Source organism: Caenorhabditis briggsae (assembly GCF_000004555.2).
Source record: "Caenorhabditis briggsae complete genome, chrIII, whole genome shotgun sequence".
Classification (NCBI taxonomy): domain Eukaryota; kingdom Metazoa; phylum Nematoda; class Chromadorea; order Rhabditida; family Rhabditidae; genus Caenorhabditis; species Caenorhabditis briggsae.
In genome coordinates, this window is record NC_013490.2 from 14,142,361 (window position 1) to 14,163,608 (window position 21,248).

Genomic DNA, 21,248 nt, shown 5'->3' on the forward strand with positions numbered 1-21,248 from the left:
AGTTGACAAAATTTTAATATCTCTCGCAAGAAACAAGACAATTGAGCTCAAATTCGATGTATAAGGTGGGCTTATAATGGAGGAATTGGCGTTATTCTAACTATCTGGATTTTTCGAAGTTCAAAACTCAAAACTAAGAATTCTTGCTTCTTCTAAANCCANGGCCTACGTTTTATTGAATACAGTATATTTTGAAGAAAAAATTGATGACGCTTTCAGGAGTCGTATCTTTTCAGATAGATATTGATTTTTCGTAAAAGTTGTCAACTGCAAAAATGGAGCTCTATTTTTGTTCTATGTTTTCTGAAATTTTCAGAACAATCCGAAACTCTTGACCTACTTTTTGAGAGCTTTAAATTTTGCCATTTATCATTTGGAAATGCGAAATAATCAATTTAAAAAAAACCAATAAATTAAATAAAAAACTTCTTTTTCGCCAATGAGCTAAAATAAGGACTAATAGACTACTATTATTAATACGTTTTTTTTTAACTTTGATGATATGAATATAAGAAATACAGAATTTTCTTCGGATTTCGTGTACTGGATTAGCCAGACAAATCTAGTCTGTTGATCTCTTTCGCCACGTAGAGGCTCAGTACATAGAAAGGGAAAATGGTTTTGTACCGGGGAAAAAACCAACCAAAAACCCCATTGTCCTCAGTCTAATCAGTATTCGCAGTATGAGTCCTGTTCTAGTGATAAGCTCTTCCAGTATGAACCGAAGTCCAACTGACCGATCAGACCAACTAGCCCATTACCCAACTGGCCTACTTCACAAACGTCGAACACCTAAAATGAATTTTTTGCCCGTATTGGGAGAAAAGGGGGCGGGGCTTAGCCCACCTGCACCTGGCCTAATCCTTCCCGTGGGAAACACCGCCCCCTTTTCAAACGTTTTAGGTATTGTTATCGTCATCAGATGAGTAATTAGGGAGCAATAAAACAACATTGTGAGTGATGTTTTGACATGCATGTGACAAGGTAAAGAGGAAAAGACAATAGATGACCTAAATCGCATCTTTTGACTCTTGAATATCGATCGGGGACCATGAAGGAACACCGCCAAGGATTTTCCGCCAACTAACAATCCCTGGAGAGAGCACAATTTTCTATACTTTCTAGATCATTTTTTCTACTAATTTCGTCTTTTGACATTAAGAAAATTTTAAAATTTCGGAAAAAAAACAATTTCAATACTTTAAATTTTTTCTAATAACAAGAAATATTTCGATTATTTTTGGTTTTGAAGAAAAAAGAGGAGAAACAGGGATAACAAAAAAAATCACTAAAAATTCTAGAATAACTACTACTCGAATAGGAAAAAACATTGGAAAAAAGGAGGACCGTAATCAATGAAAAAGGCGGGAAATTCAAAAAAAAATAGAGGAAAAATTAGGATTCTGCCGCTTTTTTCTTCGGGTTCTCACTCGTTTCCTCGCTATTTGGCTCTTCTTTTTCCACTGGTGGTTGTTGGGGTTTATCTGAAAATTTCAACTAATTTTTAGCTAAAAATTGGTCTAGAATCCTCAATTTTCACTCAATTTTTCGAATTTTCATATCAAAATGTTCCCAAAAAATTACCCGAAAATTTTCCGCTTAATTTTGCCTAAAAATCCCTCGTTTTCTTGATTTTCGTCATCGATAGTTTCCGCTTTTTCCACCACCGGCTCTTTGCGTTTTTTGTGGTTTTGCTCTGATGCACCTAAAATGTTTTTAAAGTTTTTTTTCTTCAAAAAAATCCAGAAAATTCTATTGGAAATTTCCAGAGAATTCTGAACTTTTACAGGTAAAAATTGGGTTTTTAGAGGCATCAGAAGGAATGCAAAACAGTTAAAAAACGAGAAATTTATGAAATTAAAAAAAAATTTTTACGTGACCTATTTTTTTCTAGGTCACGGCCCGGTTTTTTCTAGTTTTTTTCTAGGTCATGACCAAGTTTTTTCTAGGTCGTGACCTAATTTCCTCTAGGTCATGACCAAGTTTTTTCTAGGTCGTGACCTAATTTCCTCTAGGTCGTGGCCTAGTTTTTTTTCTAGGTCATGACCTAGTTTTTTTTTCTAGGTCGTGACCTAGTATTTTTCTAGGCCATGACCTAATTTTTCTAGGTTATGTCCTAGTTTTTTTCTAGGTTATGCTCTAGTTTTTTTCTGGGTTATGTCCTAGTTTTTTTCTAGGTTATGCTCTAGTTTTTTTCTGGGTTATGTCCTAGTTTTTTTCTGGGTCATGACTTAGTTTTTCTAGGTCGTGACCTAATTTCTTCTAGGTCATGACCTAGTTTTTTCTAGGTTATGAACTACATTGTCTGGGTCGTGACCTAATTTCCTCTAGGTCGTGGCCTAGTTTTTTTCTGGGTTATGACCTAGTTTTTTTCTGGGTTATGACCTAGTTTTTTTCTGGGTTAGGACCTAGTTTTTTTCTGGGTCATGACTTAGTTTTTCTAGGTCGTGACCCACTTTCTGCTAGGTCATGACCTAGTTTTTTCTAGGTTATGACCTACATTGTCTGGGTCGTGACCTAATTTTTTCTAGGTCGCGACCTAGTTTTTTTCTAGGTCATTATCGGAATTTTGCACGTAACTTTTTGATTCGAAAATTGTTTTTTCTTGTCAATTTTGACGAAAATTCTCGCTTATTTTTGGTCGATTATTTTCAAGATTTCAGCCCAGATATTTTCAGATTTTCTGAAATTTTTTTTGAAATTTTTCTCTCTTACCTTCCTTCTTCGTCTTCTTCTCCTCCTCTGTCTTTTTCTCCGTTGACGATTTTTCCACATTTTCCAGTCCTTTAATCGTTCCATCCTTCAGTTTTTCCGTCTCCGCCCATGCGAGCATTATTGCCTTCTGTTCGGCTGTCAAATATTTCGGCACCGCGACTTTGATGTGCATGTATTGATCACCGTGGCCTATTGAGTGTAGTCGTTTGACTCCTTTACCGGTTAATCTGGAAAAACAATGCTTTTAAAATGGCTTAAAAACGAAAATTTTTAGCTTTTTTTTCGATTTTTCGCTTAATTAGAACTATTTTTGACACAATTCACTAAAAAAATAAGTTGAAAATGGTTCATTTTGACCTAGTTTTCCAGCTCAAACTACTCAAAATCCCTACATTTTCTTCTAATTTCCCCCACCTCATTTTGGTATGACTACCAGTTCCGGCTGGAATATGAACATAGGTGTCTCCATTGATTCCAGGTACTTTAACAGTTCCACCGAGTACCGCCTGTGCTAATGAGATCTCCACATCACAATGAATATCGTCCTTTTCTCGACGGAATTTCAGCGACGGTGCCACGTTGAACCGAACGAAGACCTGATTTTTGCCAACTTGGAATTTCAAACTGTCACCGTTATTCGTGCCAGCTGGAACGTTGAAGGACACTTGACGACGTTGCACCGTCTGACCTTCTCCTTCACATTCTTGGCAGGGATTCTGGAAAAGATCAATTTTAAGCATTTTTTAAAGACCCTCACCAACCTTATTATAATGTCCACTACCTCGACATCTATTACACGTCGTCTGATAGAAGAATCCGCCCTGAAGACGTTGGGAAATCGCTCCAGTACCGTTACAATACGGGCACGTCGTCTTTTTGAATCCTGGCTCGACTTGTGATCCGTGACACTTTAGACAATCCTCGACAACGTTGACGAATACATTTTTAGTGGCTCCTCGAACGGCTTCTTCGAATGAAATATCCATTACCATCTCTTGAGCAGCCGAATGGCCAAATGCCGATTGGGCAAAGTTGTCGAAGTTGAAACCTCCCTGAAAATAGTGATTTTGGAAAGAAAATATATAGAATTTCAAAATAGCTAAAAATAAGGACTGAAAATAGCCAGAACCCTGTAAATGGAAGCTACAAAATGGCATTATGAATGGTCAGAAAACAGATGAAATCAGCCAAAAATGAAGCTTAGAAATCGATTTTTGAAGGGAAAATATAACGTTTTATAGCTTTTTTCATTGTTTTATGAGCCAGGAAAAATAAAAATTTTGAAAAAAAAATTCGATAACAATAGATTTTCTGGAGGCATAAAAAATCGAAACTATATATTTTTTCCGAAAAAAAAACACTTCCTGCATCTTTTATATGGCGTTTTCCTTGATTTTCAATTTTAAAAAACCTCAAAAACTAACCATTCCACCCCCTCCAGCTCCTCCTCCGAACGCTCGTCTAAAGATCTCATTAACATCGACATTTCCATGATAATGGAATCCACCGCCCGGAGCTCCGCCCCTTCCAGCAGCCCCACCACCACTACCAAACGAATCGTATTCTTGACGCTTTGAATCATCGGAGAGGACCTGGAATATTCTTAATTCAAGTTTTTATAAAAATTGAAAAATTACTTCATAAGCCTCAGAAATCTCCTGGAATTTCGTCTGCGCCTCTTTCGTTTTGTTCACATCCGGATGGTATTTTTTGGCAAGCTGAAAACCTCTCTTTTAGCACGAAAAACTAAAAAATTTATTCAGGTTTTACTTGAAAATACGCCTTTTTAATGGATTTTGCATCAGCCTTCTTGTCAACGCCCAGCGTTTTATAGTAGTCCTCCTTTGACAATTGTTGTGTTGTGTGGAGTTGTGCTAAACATTAAATCATTGGAAAACGGGAAAAAATCAAGTAAAAATACAGAAAAACAAGTTAAAAATTACCATTTTTCACTGCTGATGTTGTCGGCGCCAGTAGAGGCACTGCACGGTGGACTATGCCAGCAGTTCGGTTTAAAACGAACATTTAGAGCACCCTGAATTCAAAAATGAAGGAAAATAATTTTTTTAATCAGGGAAAAGTTAGAAAAACGAAAAATATCCCGAAAAAAATTATTTTTTTTAGAAAAGTGTGCAAACACCGCGGCGCAAAGTTACACAGTGGGATTTCGGAGCATCGTTGTTTTTTTTTTATTTTCAAGAGGGAAACTTGAATTTCGTCATATTTCGAAGATTTTTCATTGAGTTTTTCGAAAAAGATGCTAACTTTCAATGACAACAAGGCCGGCATGAGCGGTTTGGACAAGGAAAAAATCACAAAAGTTATCGAAGAGAACACCTCGGCCTCCTATTCGGAATTTTCCAAGAAACAACAGTCTAGAATTGAGGAAAAAGTGCTGGAAATCAAGAATCGGTTGAGTACAGCGACGAAAGAAGAACGCCAAGGTGCTGAGCACTTGATGAAAAATGTGGAAACAAAACTAGAAAGTCAGCGAGATTTGAGTCGAGACTGTGTCTGTATAGATATGGATGCCTATTTCGCGGCTGTTGAAATGCGAGATGATCCGAAATTACGGACGATTCCGATGGCCGTTGGATCGGCAGCAATGCTGGTGATTTTTGGATTTTTTCACTAAAAAATCTCAAGTTTACCATTCCAGAGCACCTCGAACTACTTGGCTCGTCGATTCGGTGTTCGTGCCGGGATGCCTGGTTTTATTTCTAAGAAATTGTGTCCAAATCTAACATTAGTGCCTGGGAATTATACAAAATATTCGAAAATTTCCCGCCAATTCTCGGAAATTTTCGCCGAATACGATGGAGATGTGGGGATGATGTCGTTGGATGAGGCGTATATTGATTTGACTGATTATGTCGCTGCGAGAACGGAAAAAAGTATTTAAAAATCGGAAAATCGAACTCAAAACCCTAATTTTGAGCTAAAAATCCCAAATTCTGACCTCTACAATACCCAAGAAAAGGCAGTAAACCCCTGCTTTGAACACTTGAAAATCAGATTAACTGACCTAAAAATCCCAATTTCTGAGCCGAAAATTCAAATTTCAGACATTAAAATTCTGACTTTTAATCTGAAAAACTCTAATTTTCAATTGAACAATTTCAAGAAAATTCTGAAAATTCTGAAATTTTGAAAAATGGAAAATTCCGGAAATTCAATCTTTTAAAAGTAAAAATCTCAATTTTCAACTGAAAATCCTTTTTCAGGAACCCTGAAACGACACCGGTACGGTGGTGATTGTCCATGCTGGTTGCCACGTGTCCCAGATTCAGAATCTCCAGAATACTTAGATTCAGAAGAATCCGAATGCCCAAAATGCTCGAAAACCCGAAAAATCTACTATGATGACGTGGAATTTGGAATCGGAAGAGAGGAAATCGTTCGGGAAATTCGATTTCGTGTTGAGCAAAAGACTGGGCTAACGTGCTCGGCTGGAATTGCAGCCAATTTTATGTTGGCTAAAATTTGCTCGGATTTTAATAAGCCAAATGGACAATATGTGCTAGAGAATGATCGGGAGAAGATTCTCGAATTTTTGAGAGATTTGCCGATTCGAAAAGTGAGAAAATTGAGGAGAATTATAGGGAAAAAGCTGAAATTTTCGAAAAAATTTCAAAATGTTTTTTTGAAAATTCAAAAAATTCTTAAAAATCGATAAATTCGAAATTCTGAAAATCTCGGAAATTCTGGAATTTCCAAAAGCTTCCAAAATCGAAAATTCTAGAAATTTTAACAATCCGAAATTTTTGAAAACTCTGGAAACGCTTAAAATTGAACAACTTATAATTCTGGAAAATGTCGAAAATTGAAAATTCCCGGAATTTCAAAAAAATCAAATTTTCAAATTTCCCGCCCATTTTCCCTATCCTTTTCCAGGTCGGTGGCATCGGACGGGTCTCTGAAGCTCATCTCCAATCCATGGACATCCGAACCGTTGGCGATATGCTTCAGAAGGCGTCGCTCTTCCCATTATGCTTCTCACAACTGACTCAGGAATCTTTTTTGAGGTAGAATTCAGAAAAAGCGCGCTCCATTGAACAAAAATTCACATTTTTAAAATTTTCAACAAAAAAAAGCTAAAAATCCTCCACTGAACAAAATTGAATTTTTGAAAATTTTCAAAAATTCGAATTTTCCAGAACCGCCCTAGGCCTTCCAGGCCGCCCATCTTCATCGGATCCCCGCCGGAAAAGTATTTCGGTGGAGCGCACATTTTCACCAACTGCGGATTTCAAAATTCTGCTTCTAGAACATTCGGAAATCTGCCGAATGTTGGAAGAGGACATCCGGAAATCCGGAGTGACAGGAGGAAAAACGATAACATTGAAACTGAAATTATCGTCGTTCGACGTGCTAACCAGGTCGTTGACGCCTTCTGAAGCCGTGACGACGTTGGAGGATATCCAGGTTTTTGGATTTTTGAATCTCTAAATTTTTGAAATTTTCGAATTTCAGAAATTCTCTCTGGAGCTTCTGGAAAAAGAACGTGGCAAGGAGATTCGTCTTCTAGGCGTTCGCCTGTCGCAGCTGGTGTTCGAGGAGGAGAAAAAGAGCAAAACGGTAAAAAAGTGGCTTGGCGGGAATTTGAAAAATTGAAATTTTGGAACTTTTGAACATTGAAAATTGAAATATCTAGAAATCTCGAAAATGGAAAATTCGAAAATTTAAAAAAAATCGGAAAGTGCCGAAAATTGAAAATTTTGGAAATTTTAAAAATTCTGAAAATTTCGAAAGTTCTGGAAATTACGAGAATTCAGAAATTAAAAATAATCGAAATTCTAACAAATTCTGGATATTTCGAAAATTAAAAACCTTGAAAATTTAAAATTCTGAAAAATTCGAAAATTCTGAAAAATTCGAAAATTCTGGAAAATTCGAAAATTCTGGAAAATTTTAAAAATTCTTGGAGTTAAAAAAGTTCTTGAAATTAAAAAAAATTTTGAAAATTCTGGATAATTCGAAAATTCTGGAATTTTCGGAATTTCAAATTCTGAAAGCTAGGAACATTCTGGAAATGTCAAAAATTTCAAAAAAGTTTGTTTTTTTTTCAAAACTTCAATTTTTCAGATCCAAGACTTCTGGAACGATGCCAAGTTGAAAATTCAGAATTCAGAAGACGTGACATCGTCTCCAGATGACATCATCGAAATGGAAACCCGAAAATGTCCGATTTGTGGTGATGAAGTGGAAACTGGCGGAGGACGTCTTCTAGAGTTTCTGAATCGCCACGTGGATGAATGTATTCTGAAAATGAGTCAAGAAGACGTCGAAACGCCAGACTTGATATGTATTTCGGTGGAGAAAAATACAGAGAAGAATAAGAAGAGAAATTTGAATTTTCAAAAATCTCAAAATTCAAATTTGGCGCCGCCTAAAAAGCGAAAAATCCAAGAGAAGAATCAGATGGGGACGACGAAGAAAGTGGCGACAATCGACTCGTTTTGGAAGAAAAAGAATTGAAGATTTTGATTTTTTTTTTCAGAATTTTGCGATTTTTGAAAATTTTCAAAACTTCGAAAAATTCAAAAAATCAAATTTTTTGATTTTATTATTTCTGTAAATTCTTACTGTAATACTCATTTATGTTTCCCTGTGAATGTCTCAACTTATTATCATGACTAATTTGAATAAATTTGCCCGATTTTTTTCAAATTTCAATTTTTTGAATTCAAGTCGAAATATCGATTTTCAAGTATTTTTCTGTTTAAAATTTGTCTGAAAATCTAGAAATTTTTTCCAGAAATTTCAAAAAATGCTGGAAATTCCAAAACTAGAGGAACCAGACGACGATGGTTATGGGATTGGTACTGAGAATTATTTTGAATTTTCCAAAAAAAAAAATCAATTTCAGATTGTTCAAGAATTTCGAATTTTGAAATTACAAAGTTCGAGGAACCAGATGGACATCCGGACACACAGACAGACATTCCCATTTTTTCAGTTTCCAACGAAATTTTGAATGATAATTTGAGGACTTTTCCAAAGAAACCTGAAAAAAGAAGACGGAACGATACGGATAATGATGGTGAAGAAGAGGAGGATGGAATAGGTAAAGACTTTTAGAGCGGACATCTGGACACACAGATTTTTTTCAACTTTTTGAGATTTGGGAATGTCAGGTTTTTTCGGTTTTTTTACAGTTATTTTCAGAGTTTTTGAGATCCAATTTTTTTTAAAAATTTTAGATACTCTTGTTCAGCATTCCGTAAAACCTGTAATAGAAGGGCCCTCACACTGTCAACTTTAAGACAATTTATCTCGGTTCCTGTAAAAGATATCAAAACTGTGTCAACTAATAAAATATTGGTAATATTATGATAAACAATTTATCAGTTGACAAATTTGTGATAACCTTCACAGGAATCGAGATATATGGGCTAAAAGTTGGAAGTTAGAGAGCCCTTTTATTACAGGTTTTACAGTTATTATATTTTTCCAGAATATTCCAAGCCACCAAGAAAATCATCCAGAAAATACGATGAATGGCTTGACGCTGTGATATCCAGGAAAGCCCAGGAATACAGAGAATTGGATACTAAGGAGAAGATGTTGGCTGCCTATCCAGGAGGGGCTTGTGAGTTTTATCTGAAATTAAAAAAAAAATTTTTTTAAGTAATTTTGAGAAATTTAAGATTATTCCTGGAAAAGCTCAAAAATTGGTTGAACTTAGAAATTTCAAAATCCAAGAAAAATTTCAGAAAAAAAATCGATTTTTCTAAAATTTCAGTGAAACAAGATCCCAAAAATTGGACTTCCAAAGAAGCCAAAAGACATGAGAATTTTTTGGAAAATCAAAAATTCGACTTATCGAGAAGAGGAATAGTGTTGGTTTCCAAGTTGTGCAAGTCTGAATGTAAGCTTTTCGCTAAAAATTCTGAAAAAAATTGGGAAATCTTTTTGTCTAAAATCCAGAATTTTGGATTCTAAAAACACTAATTTTAGTATATTTCCACAGATTTTCACAACAAATTCTCACTTTTCAGTGACAGAAAGTGAAGTAAATCGTCTTGAAACATTGTCAAATTCCACATTTACAATCTACGATGTTCCCGGTCGTGGTGGCTTCTATAAGATTGAAATCAAAGGAAGTACTGGACCAGAAGACGTCAGGAAGGCGTGCGACGTTATTGACGCATTTTGTTGGCACACAATAGAGGAGAATTTTCGAAAATTCGGAGTACAACAAGAATATTGGTGTCACATTCCAGAAAAAGTTCAGCGGAGTCGAGATTTTAAGGAGAAGATGCTAGGATTGATTGTGCGATTTTTGTCTTTCATATTTTTGGTTTTTGATCCAAATTAGGAAAAAGCGATTATTAGAATTGATTTGTTAATTTTGAGTTTTGAGTCAAATTTTGAAATTTTCAATTTTTAGAGTCAAATTTGAAAATATTTGATTTTCAGAGTCGAATTTCAAAAAATTGATTTTTCGAGCCAAATTTTGAAATTTTCGATTTTTTGAGTCAAATTTTAATTCTCTTTACTGAGGTTTCTACAATTGAAATTTTATATTTAAAGTAATTAATTTCACCGCATTGCAAGTACGCTCGAACGCTAATATACGGTAAATTAGCTCAAAAACTTCAAAAGTCCCAACAATTCTTCTCGAACCCTTAAAAATGTCTTCTAAACAACAACAAATTCTTTAAAAATCCAAAAAAAATTCTTCAAAAAATCCGAAATCCAAAAATAAATCTTCAAAAATCCCAAAAAGTTCTATAAAAGTTCTTAAAAATTTTTCCAAAAAATTCCTCAAACATTCCAAAAAATTCTTCAAAATCCCAACAAATTCTTTAAAAATCCCGAAAAATTCCACAAAAAATTTCAAAATTTCCTAAAAATTCTTTCAAAAATCCCAAAAAATTCCAGATGAAAACTGGTGTCCGCTGTCTGACCTACCGTAAAAGCTGGTCTCAACACAACGACCCAATTCACTTCTACGGCTACCCAGACATGCTGAAAAACGCGAAAAACGCATTGGACAAAATAGTTTCCGATTTTTACCATCAAAAAATCTACAAAATCGAAGCGAAATTTGTTGGAGAAGTAATGGGAAAACAGGAGTTAATCTGAAAGAAATTCAACGGGAAACGAATACAAATATTAAAATTTCAAATGAAATCGCTAAAGAAGGGACTCGAGACGTCGTGATTCGTGGTGATGAGCAATGTGTTGAGAAGGCGTGGATGTGGATTCTGAAGATTATTGAGAAGAGAAAGAAAGAAGAAAAGGAGAAAGAAGACGTCAAGAAATTCGAATTTTCCGCCAATCCTTTTGTTACCGAAGAAATAGAAATTCCACTTTTCTACGTCCCCAGAATCCTTGGAAAACGGGGATCAAAAATTCGACAGATTCATGAGGCATCTGGCGCCAGTTTGTTTTTTGAAGAATTTGAATTCAAGGGACACAAGACTCTGAAAATCTCCGGGACCCAACAAAAATACGTGGATCGAGCGGTTCGGGAAGTTGAAGACGTGATGAGACGGTGTGAGAAATATGAGAGAGGACGATGATTGTGCTTCATTGATCAGCTTTAATTTGTTTTAAATATTTTATTTGCCTTGTCTTGTCAATAAATATGTTTTTGAAAAAAAAATAATTTTTTGATTTCAAGAATTTTCCAATTCCAGGGGATCAAGGAACACTATCAAGATTCAGAATACTGAAAATTCTAAAAATACCAAGAATCGAAAATTTTGGAACATTCGAAAAACGGTTATTCTGGAATTTTCGAAAATTCTGAAAATTCTGGACATTCTGAAAATATCGAAAAATCTGTAATTTTCAAGACCGAAAAGTTTGGAAATTGAATATTGAAAAGTTTAGAATTCTGGAAAAACTGAAAATATCGTGAATTGTCAAAATTCCAATTATTCTGGAATTTTTGAAACTACGAAAAATTTAAAAATTCTTAAATTGTAAAAATTCAAAAATTTAAAAAGTTTCAAAAAATTATAAATTTTTGATTTTGAAAATCATGAAAATTTGAAATTTCGAAATTTCTGAAAAGTTTTGAAAATTGGAACTTCTGGAAATTCCTGATACTGAAAATTCGGAAAATCTCTAAAGTTGAAAGTTTTGGAAAATTCGAAAAAAAAATAAATTCTGAAATTTTGGAAAGTTCTGGAAATTACGAAGAGTTAAAACTTTGAAAACTGAAAATTTTGAAAAATTCTGAAAATTCATTTTTTTTTCATTTTTTGGAGTCAAAATTCTTCCTCAACGATTTTCTATATACATTTTTCCCTCAATTTCCATCCAAAATTTCACACATTTATCGCTTTAAAAATCAAATTGTTGAAAGAGTCTCCCGATTCGCTCTCTCTGTCTCCATTTTAATTAATTGTGTTGCGGCAAATTGGACACCTCTTTCTTGCCTCTTCTCATCTTCTTATCCGCCTCAATCTATTTTTCCTCATCCGTTTGACACAATTAAAATACCTATTTGTGCGATATGGATACATCTCGGGCGGTACGTGTGAAGAGGATGGATTCACATTAGGAGCGATGAATTCAGAAGAAAATGATGGTATCTTCTGAAATCTCATGTGGATTCTTCGAATCCTTGGGAGTGATGGAACAACTTAAATAACTCCAAAGGAGCCTTAAAGGAATCTTGAAGGAACCTCAAAGGAAGCTTAAAGAATACCTTAAAGGTGGTGTACGGTGAAATTTTTTATTGCATCAAAATGTGCAGAAATGCATGTAGATTGACATAAAAATAAAGAAAAAATTCAAAAAAAATTCCTTCATCGAGAAAAACGCATCGAAAAATACGCTGAAAGCCCTTAGGGACGAGCTTTTTTCTAGGCCGCCCGGTGAGTAAAAGCGCGCGAATTCAAACTTTTAAGGTTTTTTCGCTCGCTCTCACTTTTTTTTTCGGTTTTTTCAAGATTATTCAAGGTTTTTGTCATGTTTTCTTCCAGATACATCGGAAAATTTACTCACCAGGCGGCCTAGAAAAAAAGCTCGTCCCTAAGGGCTTTCAGCGTGTTTTTCGATGCGTTTTTCTCGATGAAGGAAGTTTTTTTTTGAATTTTTTCTTTATTTTTATGTCAATCTACATGCATTTCTGCACATTTTGATGCAATAAAAAAATTCACCGTACACCACCTTTAAGGGAACATTTTAAAAAATCTCAAAGAGGCCTCGAATGAACCTTAAAGGAACCTTAAAGGTGGGGGGACAGGAGATTTTACGGGGGATTTTTGGGGCCATAGTATGCATTCTACCGTGACGGTGTACAACGCTTAATGTCACTCTGCGTACAGCTGTCTTCCTCGCCTTTATGTATGCAATCGGGCGACCGCTTTCTCTTTGCCCGTGTAGCTCAGTCGGTAGCGGCGCCGCACCCTCAATCCTCGTCCCACACGTTCAACTCCTCGAGAGGCATATTTAAACGAAATTTCGAGAACATTATTTTTTTCATGTCCCCCCACCTTTAAAGAAATTTTAAAGGATCCTGAAAGAACCCCTAAAAGAACCTTCAAGGAACGTTAAAGAAACTTTAACGCAACTCTAAAGCTTGAAGAACCCATAAGAACCTTTGTGGATCCTTGAAGTAATCTTAAAGGAACATTATATAAGAGGGGGAACTCAACACAATTTTTGGGATTGGAGTACGCATTGCTGACGTGATGGTGTCCAGTAATCGGTGTTCACATTATTCCATGTGGCCACAGTACCTCTATTAGTGGGTACCATGATATTTCGACGGTGTAGCTTTCATACATTAAAATGGCTCCCCCCCCCCCTGCTTTAGAACAGTCGGAATTGCCAAAAAATGTACAAATTTTGGAATCCAGATTCTCCGAAATTCAAAAAGTTCAAAATGACCACATCTCCTTCGTTGGATGTTATATAATTGATGAGCGTTTGAAGAAAGATACATATTGTATTTGAGCTTGCGCAATGTTTATATTAGGATGAGCAATATGGGCATGAAGTCTAGTGGCAATCCGGAAATGACACGAGACTCTCGTGTCGAGAGGAATAGTACTAGTTCATATAAGCATATATTGACAGATTTAGGGGGAAACACAAAGATTACTGTAGATTTTGACTTTCAAAATGAGAAGCTGACATTTTTAGGTCGAAATGAGTCTGTGTAGGAGGGCTTTTTGGCTTAAAATTGACATTTTCAAATTTTCATGACACTGAAGTTGAGATTTTAAAGACCACGATTTCGGAATTTCCCAGAATTTCGATTTCTGAAAAGTGTACTTTTGAAAATTGGGGAAAAAGGTTTTTCAGTAAGTACAGTATTCCTGGAAAATTCAGGTGCCTGGAGCAAGGACTTAGGCTTATCCGATTTGGTCGAAATTTTGTGAGCATGCTAAACAAAACTGGAGCTTCATTTTTGCAGTTGACAACTTTTCTGGAAAACTCCATCTGGAAGAGTTACGCCAAAAGCAGCGCGCGATGGCTCAGGCTTAAGCCTTCTTGCGCCACGTGGCATACTTCATCAGGCATCAATTTTACAAAAAAGTTGTCAACTGCGAAAATGAAGCTCTGTTTTTGTTTGAGACACTCCAAAATTTTCAGAACTATTGGACAGGTTTAAAGTTGTTTTGTAACCGTACAAAACAATAGATTCTGAATGATGAGAAAATTTTGAGAGGAATTTAAGGACCCATTTCCTTATCCCTAAAATGTTTTCTTCATGCCAATTCTCTCCGGTTGTCCTCGCCCTCATACATATTATCTATCTTACAATATCTTGTCGTTTTCCTCATCATCATCTAGTAAATGAATGATGAATAACGGTTACGTATCCTTCTTCTCACCCAGTTGCGCAACCTTCTCAATGTCTTCTTGGCCCTGTCTTCCTTGGTTCTTATTTATTGCCATAACATTGACTGTTTTATGTGTGCATTTTCAATAGATTTACAGCCCCGATGCGCGAAAAAGTGTTGACTGGTTCAGGATGGGCTTATCAGGAAGGTGTTATTCTTCGGGGTTAGATAAAGACTATCTGATTGTGAGGCTCGGGATCCTCGAAAATACCTAAAACTGCAAAAATGGGTATGAAAACTACTTCCCAATTCTCTTTAACAAAATCAAAATAGGTGTCCACCCAAGTGGAATTGAACCTGTGACCTCTTGAATGGCAAGCAAAACTGCAACCCGCATATTGGATATTGGTTAAAAGCGGCAAGGCGTATAGGAAGGAGTGGGAAAGCGGTGATGGCACAGAGCATGGCAAGGCATCAAAAATCAAAGGAAGTTGAAAACACTGAAAACACAAATTTCCACAGAAAAGGATGGATTACTGTACTTTTGCCTCATCTACCTCCTCCTCTTTTGTCATACCACCCCGATTAATTGAAAAGATGCGCCAATTTGTGTGTACAAGGTAACCCTTCTCTTCCTCCTTTCCTCTCTCTCTCTATCAAAACTAATTAAGGGAGGGAAAAGAGAGAAGTGACTTCTTCTTCAAAATGTTGAATACTCTCTAAACGAAATAGTGCACAGAAGCTGGAGAGACTTCTCTAACCTTACAGATCTAATCTCGCCCGCGCGGGGGCTCGACATGTCTGGGTCTCTCCAACTTCCGCACTATTTCAGATTTCTTTTTTCTTCATCAAAGAAGACGACAAAAGTGTTGAAATGCCCAATTTCAGATGGCAATCTATCTATATTGCCTTTCTCCAATTACACTTTCCTCCCCTCTTTTTTTGTTTTACCGCGTTTTCTGCTTGGTTGGAGATAGGTAGGTAATTTTTCAGTTTAATTTTTTGTTGTTTTTTGGTATCATATGACTGGGTTACGGTAGCTCATGACATTACTGTACTTTTTCATTCATTCAAAATTTGGTTTTTCTCTTCCAAGGCTTCCCACAAAGTTGCGGCAATCCCCCTTTTCTATACGCACTCTAGAGCGATGTTCCACCGGTGCAGTCATGTCCGAGTGGTTAAGGAGTTTGACTCGAAATCAAATGGGCTCTGCCCGCGTAGGTTCGAATCCTGCTGACTGCGAACTTTTGCTTTTTTTCATGGCATGATTTTTGGGTTTCTAGGTCATTTTGATATATTTTTGAACTTTTCTTTTAGTTTGCATTAGAGAAAACTGGATTTTAGGCTTTCTAGTCCCCCTTGGAAAGTTGTCAAGACATCAAATTAAGCAAAAGGGGGGAAGGGACACCGCTCATCGGATAAAGAGCCCAATTTTAATTTTAAAGTAAGTTACGCGGGCTCAATTACATGTCAAGATGACACGCGCAATTAGTTGGGTGTCTTTTGCGGTAAGGGAGGAAATTCAGTGCCAAAAGGGACGGGGGGACTAGGATTTGAAAATAGGGGGAAGCTAGGCCACCATTTGAAAGCTAGGCCATGAAAGCAGGTTTGAAGTTTTATCAGCCTCTGAAAGACAGCTTGGAACTAATTTTAATGTTAATTTTTCGAAAGTAAGACTTTGAGATTCTTGGATTGTGAGATTCTGAAACACCGTGATTCTGAGACTCCAAAGTTTTAAATGGTTTCAAATTCTAATCCCCAAACTTCGAAAATGCTGAAATTCCAAGTTTCCATGATCAAAGGCTCATTCAACTTTTGAGTTTCCAACAATTTCAGAACCTTTTCAGAATAATTCTTATATTTCAAAAAAACGTTTTTTTTTTCAAACTTTCTTATACTAACATGCCCTAACCTTCTTTCTGCAAATCTTACATAACATTTAATTTTGGACCATCTTACGTAATCCATACCCCTCTCATCCATCATCAACTGTTCCTATTGCTCATCCCCTAATTTCGTGTTTTTCCTACTGTAGCCCAGCTTATTTGGATATGTTATTTCTAATTAAATCTCCTCATCTTCGTCATCTTTTTGCTTTGCTTGTCATCCCCACACAACCCGTAATTAGGTGTGAAAAGGGGCGGAGCCAAAAGAGGGGCGGAGCTTCGGCGGCACGATTGGAGCGCGCCGCCCTTGATGACCCCCGCTCGGTCCCGTTCACTTTTGATGATGATCAGTTAGAAAACCTAGTTTTTGTGTTACTTCATGGTCCAAACCAATTTCTAAAATTGTTTAATTTTAACGAATTTGTTACTTTTGAAATCCCCAAATAAGGTACAAAGAATAGTCCAATTTTTTTGAAACTTTCGAACTAGACTAAACAATCTAAGAGCTTAATTTTCCTAGTAGACATCTTTTCTGTGCAAGTGCTCCTTGAGCTGGTATGCCAAAATAGCAGTAAGGAGGAGGTGGAGCTATGACATGCGCGAGCTCCTTCTTTCCACGTGGCATATCTCTTCGGGATGGAATTTTCCAAAAAAGTTGTCAACTACAAAAATCAAGATCTAGGTTTGTTTGATCTAGTCTGAAAGTTTCGAAAAAACCGGAAAAGTTTGAATGTATTTTTAGAATCGATGAATTTTCGGTTTAAAATTGATAAAAATTGTTTTTGGCATTTTTTTCAGATTTCTTCTTTCTTAGAGTTCAGTTTTTTTCAATTTCAGACACCTTTTGAAATTACAGCTTGCTTATGTTTCTTTTTGTCTTTCAGTTTTTATTCTCTTCTCATTTCTCTCAACTCATCCTCAAATTGTGTTTCCCATATCTAAATTTTTACAGAATTTCCAAAAATAAACCATGATTCTAAAATTCGGAATTGATCAAATACTCGCCTCCACATTCCCATGCGTTTCCCCACCATCACCAACCATCTCGACACCAGCAACATCGCCATCAAGCATTTCTCCCACTTTTGCGTCCCCAAATTCGGTTAACAACATGTTCCCAGCATGGGTGTTTTGTACGAGATATTCAGATCGACCATCAGCAGGTAGGTTACGAAATATATGTCAATTTGTATAGAGCGGAAAAATTGCGATGTTTTAAGCCCAAAATTGTAAAAATCGGGTCAAAACTCGCTGAGATATAGAATTTTGAAAATTTCGAGTCACTCTTTTAGGACCGCCGAAATTCTAAATGCCATAACTCATCTAATTTTTAGCTTTTCGAAAAATTCAAAAAGTTTTAAACTGGTTCATAGAGTGCTTCAAAATTTAGGACCCCGCCACCGAAAGCCACGGAAACGAGAATCCACAGGATCCAGTGGAAGTTCGGAAGAGGAGAAGCGACCAAGGACGGCGTTCACATCGGAACAGTTGGATAGGCTGAAGCAGGAATTCAGGGATAACAGGTATCTAGAAATCTGGATCTTCATTTTCTGAAAATTCGATTTTCAGATACCTCACCGAGAAGCGAAGACAAGAGCTGGCTCACGAGTTAGGGCTCAATGAGTCTCAAATTAAAATTTGGTTCCAGGTGAGCTATCTAGATAACCGTTTGTCTATTTTGTCGGTATACTTGTCTCTTTGGGAACAAATAATAATGGAAAAGAAATACTAGATAAGGGACCACTACCTATTATTGTTCCCGACAAAGGGACCATGTAATTGTGGGGTGTTAGGAAAAGGGAGTAATAAGGATGAGCGATTAGTGTTAGATTACACACTATGATAAGGGGGAATATGTTTGGACGACGAGATGTACGAGGAGTTGTAAAGATAAAAGGGATAAGGAGGTCATGGTAGATCATGACAAGTTAGTGGAAGGTGAGAGATATTTGATCTACCGCATACTTATATTGATAGGATATAGGCAATCCGTTTTTCGTGCATTGTCAAAATTTAACTTGTGTGTGAAGAATCTTCTTGGTGACCTTATCGGTTGGAGGCTACCGTATACTTACCAAAGCCCACCCTATATGTGCACTTTGAGCTCATTTACCTCGGTTCCTATAAAAGATATCAAAACGTTTCAACTTATAAAACGTTGATCATATTATGATAAACATTTTATCAGTTGATAAATTTTTGATATCTTTTATAGGAATTGAGATAAGTTGTCTCAAAGTTGGAAGTGGTGTGTGGTTGCAGCTCATGCCGCCAGAGGAGCTGCAGCTCTAAATGGCTACCAACTTTGAACTCATTTATCTCGGTCTCTTAAGAGATACATAAAATCTGTTAACTGTTAAAATGTTGGTAATATTATGATAAATATTTTATCATTTTAGCATTTTTTGAAACTTCTCACAGGAACTGAGATAATTGAGCTCAAAGTGCACGTATAGAGTAGGTTCTATCAGATCATCTACGGTAGACCTTTCTTAACTTGGCTGGTTTTCAAAATTTTTCAAAAATTCATATAGTTTTGAACTTGGCTTGTTAAGACATTTAAAATAAATATGATCATGTGTGGTTTTTGCAAAAGACCATTGTTACAAATTTTTGCTTTAAAGGCGCATAGGATTACCAAAGCTCCTAGCTCCCAATCATAAAAAAAATTCCCTTTAAATTTGAAAGTTTTCCATCTTCAATGTTCCCTTGAGATTTTTGAGATTCCAATATTTCGAATACTTCAAAATCCCTAACATTTCAGATACCAGATATCCTGAATGATTTCCAGAACTTTCGAAAGTTTCAAAATTCTCTAGAATATTAGACTTTTAGATTTCCAAAAGTTTGAATCTAAGGTTTCCAGAAAATTCTCGAAATCTGAAAATTTGAATTTTTAAATATTTTGTTTTTCTGAGACTCAGGTTTTATGCATTCTCCAGAATCTCAGAATCTCGTTTTTCCCAAATGTTCAAAACTTCATACCTTCAAACATACCAGTTCCGGTTTCCTCGTGTCTTAAAATTCAAAACCCATAAGATTGATGACTCTCCAAAGCGCGAAAAATTCAAATTCTCTGAGAACATTGGAACTTTTCTTCCTTCCCATTACTATCCAAATGTTTGTCTTTGTCTCACGACACATGCCGAAAAAGAGAGTGTCATTTTGATTAATTACCCCTTTTTTCTAGGTACAGTATTCTCCCCGGTTTAGTTCCTAAACTGGAACCTTATTCGCCATTTCAAACCATTCAAATTTCCTTCAACCTTGACAAAATTTAAAGATTCCCCAGATCAGATAGTGTCGTCTCGAATTAGAGGGACGGGAATACTCTTAATAAGACGTTGGTTTGTTACGGAATGTATTAGAAAGGGGTAATTATCTGATAGGCGGCACACAAAATTATCCGCGCGGTCTCTAATTATGTAATCAGAACATGTCGGTGGTCCCTGTGACACTCAGGAGAGATACCAAGAGATAAGGAAATTTTGGAATTTTGATGTTTTAGATTTTTCGGGATTTGAATGTTCTCGTAGCTTCGAAGACTATAAGATTCTGAAGGATTCTGATATTTTCCAACTCTGAGATTCTGAAAATTTTTGAGATTCTGACGGTTATGAGTTTCTAATAAGCAGTCTTGATGGTTCTGAAATATTCTGAATGCCTAGGTTTCTGAGATTCTGAGATTCTGAGATTCTGAGATTCTGAGATTCTGAGATTCTGAGATTCTGAGATTCTGAGATTCTGAGATTCTGAGATTCTGAGATTCTGAGATTCTGAGATTCTGAGATTCTGAGATTCTGAGATTCTGAGATTTTGAGATTCTGAGATGAGTTTATTTTCTCAATATCTACAGCAACAATTAGCTACAGTAGCCTTTTTGGATTTTTTTTTGAAAGTTCCAAAAATTCAAAAACTCCTCCTCCTTCTCACTTGAGTTGGAGGTCTTTTTTGTCGCGCTCAATTGGGTAATTAGTCTCCAAAAAACACGTTTTTTGTCTGTCATGTCACACCAACTGTCAATGAGTTTTTGTTTCAAGTCAAAGGGGCTTCGGCACGCGACACTGACGGCTACTAAAAAAAAGATTAAAATCTGAGACGAATCGGAAATTTTATGGTCGAAATGAAGAGAAGACGATGTGACAGGACCAGGTGGACAAAAATGAGAAGAAACATTTAAATTTGAAGGAGGGAACACTATTTGAAAAAAATGCGATGGCCTAGGATCCCAAATTTTGTGAAAACTAGGCCACAATGTGATTCATTAGAACGCTCTTGTTTTGACAATTCCAAACCAGCACATTTTCAAAATTTTGATTTTGCAGCGAGTTATGTCAATTTTAGTGGGATGGTCTAGTAATCCAAAACTAGACCACATTTTTCCAAATTCGAAATTGTCATAACTCGCTTCAAAATCAATATTTTTGAAACCTAAAAATTGATTTAGAACCATCTAAACTTGTCTTTTGCATTTGTATACAGAATGGCCCAGTTTTTCATGATTTTGGATTTCTAGGCCATCATCTTGAAATGGTCATAATTAGCTTCAAAATCTAGATTATTGGAATCTAAACATGTATTTGAAACCGTCAGATTAAAACTTTTTTTTCAAAATTTTCAACTTTCAGAACAAACGTGCCAAGCTGAAAAAGACCACCGGCGACCATCACCATCGCTCCGCCCCCACTCCAAATAACCAATTCCAGATAATGGCTCAGCTAGCTCAATCACAAACCCACCATTTTAGACAGTAACAGTAATCTCCCATGAAATTTCTAATACAGTAATCATCCAAAAATACAGTATCCCGGTTCTCATGTGTTTAGTGATTGTTATAGTTTCCTTAGTCTTTTTTTTGTGCTGGCCTGGGTATTTTCTAGGCCACCATTTTTCT

The 21,248-nt window shown here is 36.2% G+C and overlaps 4 protein-coding genes and 1 non-coding gene across 5 annotated transcripts; 4 read left to right on the forward strand and 1 right to left on the reverse strand.

Annotated features, from left to right (window-relative positions):
• Positions 1-1,480: 1,480 nt before the first annotated feature.
• On the reverse strand, positions 1,481-4,740 carry Cbr-dnj-10 (the record flags this gene model as incomplete). Its single annotated transcript, XM_045244656.1, has 9 exons — positions 1,481-1,484; positions 1,585-1,705; positions 2,716-2,942; positions 3,130-3,431; positions 3,477-3,767; positions 4,140-4,307; positions 4,353-4,433; positions 4,486-4,589; positions 4,659-4,740. The coding sequence occupies 9 exons, from the start codon at positions 4,738-4,740 to the stop codon at positions 1,481-1,483; spliced, it is 1,380 nt and encodes a 459-aa protein (XP_045097727.1).
• Positions 4,741-4,972: 232 nt separating this feature from the next.
• On the forward strand, positions 4,973-8,193 carry Cbr-polk-1 (the record flags this gene model as incomplete). The annotated part of the gene is made up of 7 exons (XM_002642971.1): positions 4,973-5,326; positions 5,375-5,609; positions 5,940-6,292; positions 6,610-6,740; positions 6,873-7,140; positions 7,189-7,293; positions 7,801-8,193. The coding sequence occupies 7 exons, from the start codon at positions 4,973-4,975 to the stop codon at positions 8,191-8,193; spliced, it is 1,839 nt and encodes a 612-aa protein (XP_002643017.1).
• Positions 8,194-8,485: 292 nt separating this feature from the next.
• CBG22921 lies at positions 8,486-10,806 on the forward strand (the record flags this gene model as incomplete). The annotated part of the gene is made up of 5 exons (XM_045244657.1): positions 8,486-8,537; positions 8,585-8,782; positions 9,461-9,586; positions 9,717-9,991; positions 10,603-10,806. The coding sequence occupies 5 exons, from the start codon at positions 8,486-8,488 to the stop codon at positions 10,804-10,806; spliced, it is 855 nt and encodes a 284-aa protein (XP_045097728.1).
• Positions 10,807-15,628: 4,822 nt separating this feature from the next.
• Positions 15,629-15,710, forward strand: CBG28283. The gene has a single exon. It is a non-coding gene (tRNA).
• Positions 15,711-17,324: 1,614 nt separating this feature from the next.
• Cbr-ceh-16 lies at positions 17,325-21,108 on the forward strand (the record flags this gene model as incomplete). Its single annotated transcript, XM_002642969.1, has 4 exons — positions 17,325-17,517; positions 17,745-17,877; positions 17,924-18,002; positions 20,983-21,108. 4 exons carry the CDS (start codon positions 17,325-17,327, stop codon positions 21,106-21,108), a joined length of 531 nt encoding a protein of 176 aa, XP_002643015.1.
• Between the last annotated feature and the right edge of the window lie 140 nt (positions 21,109-21,248).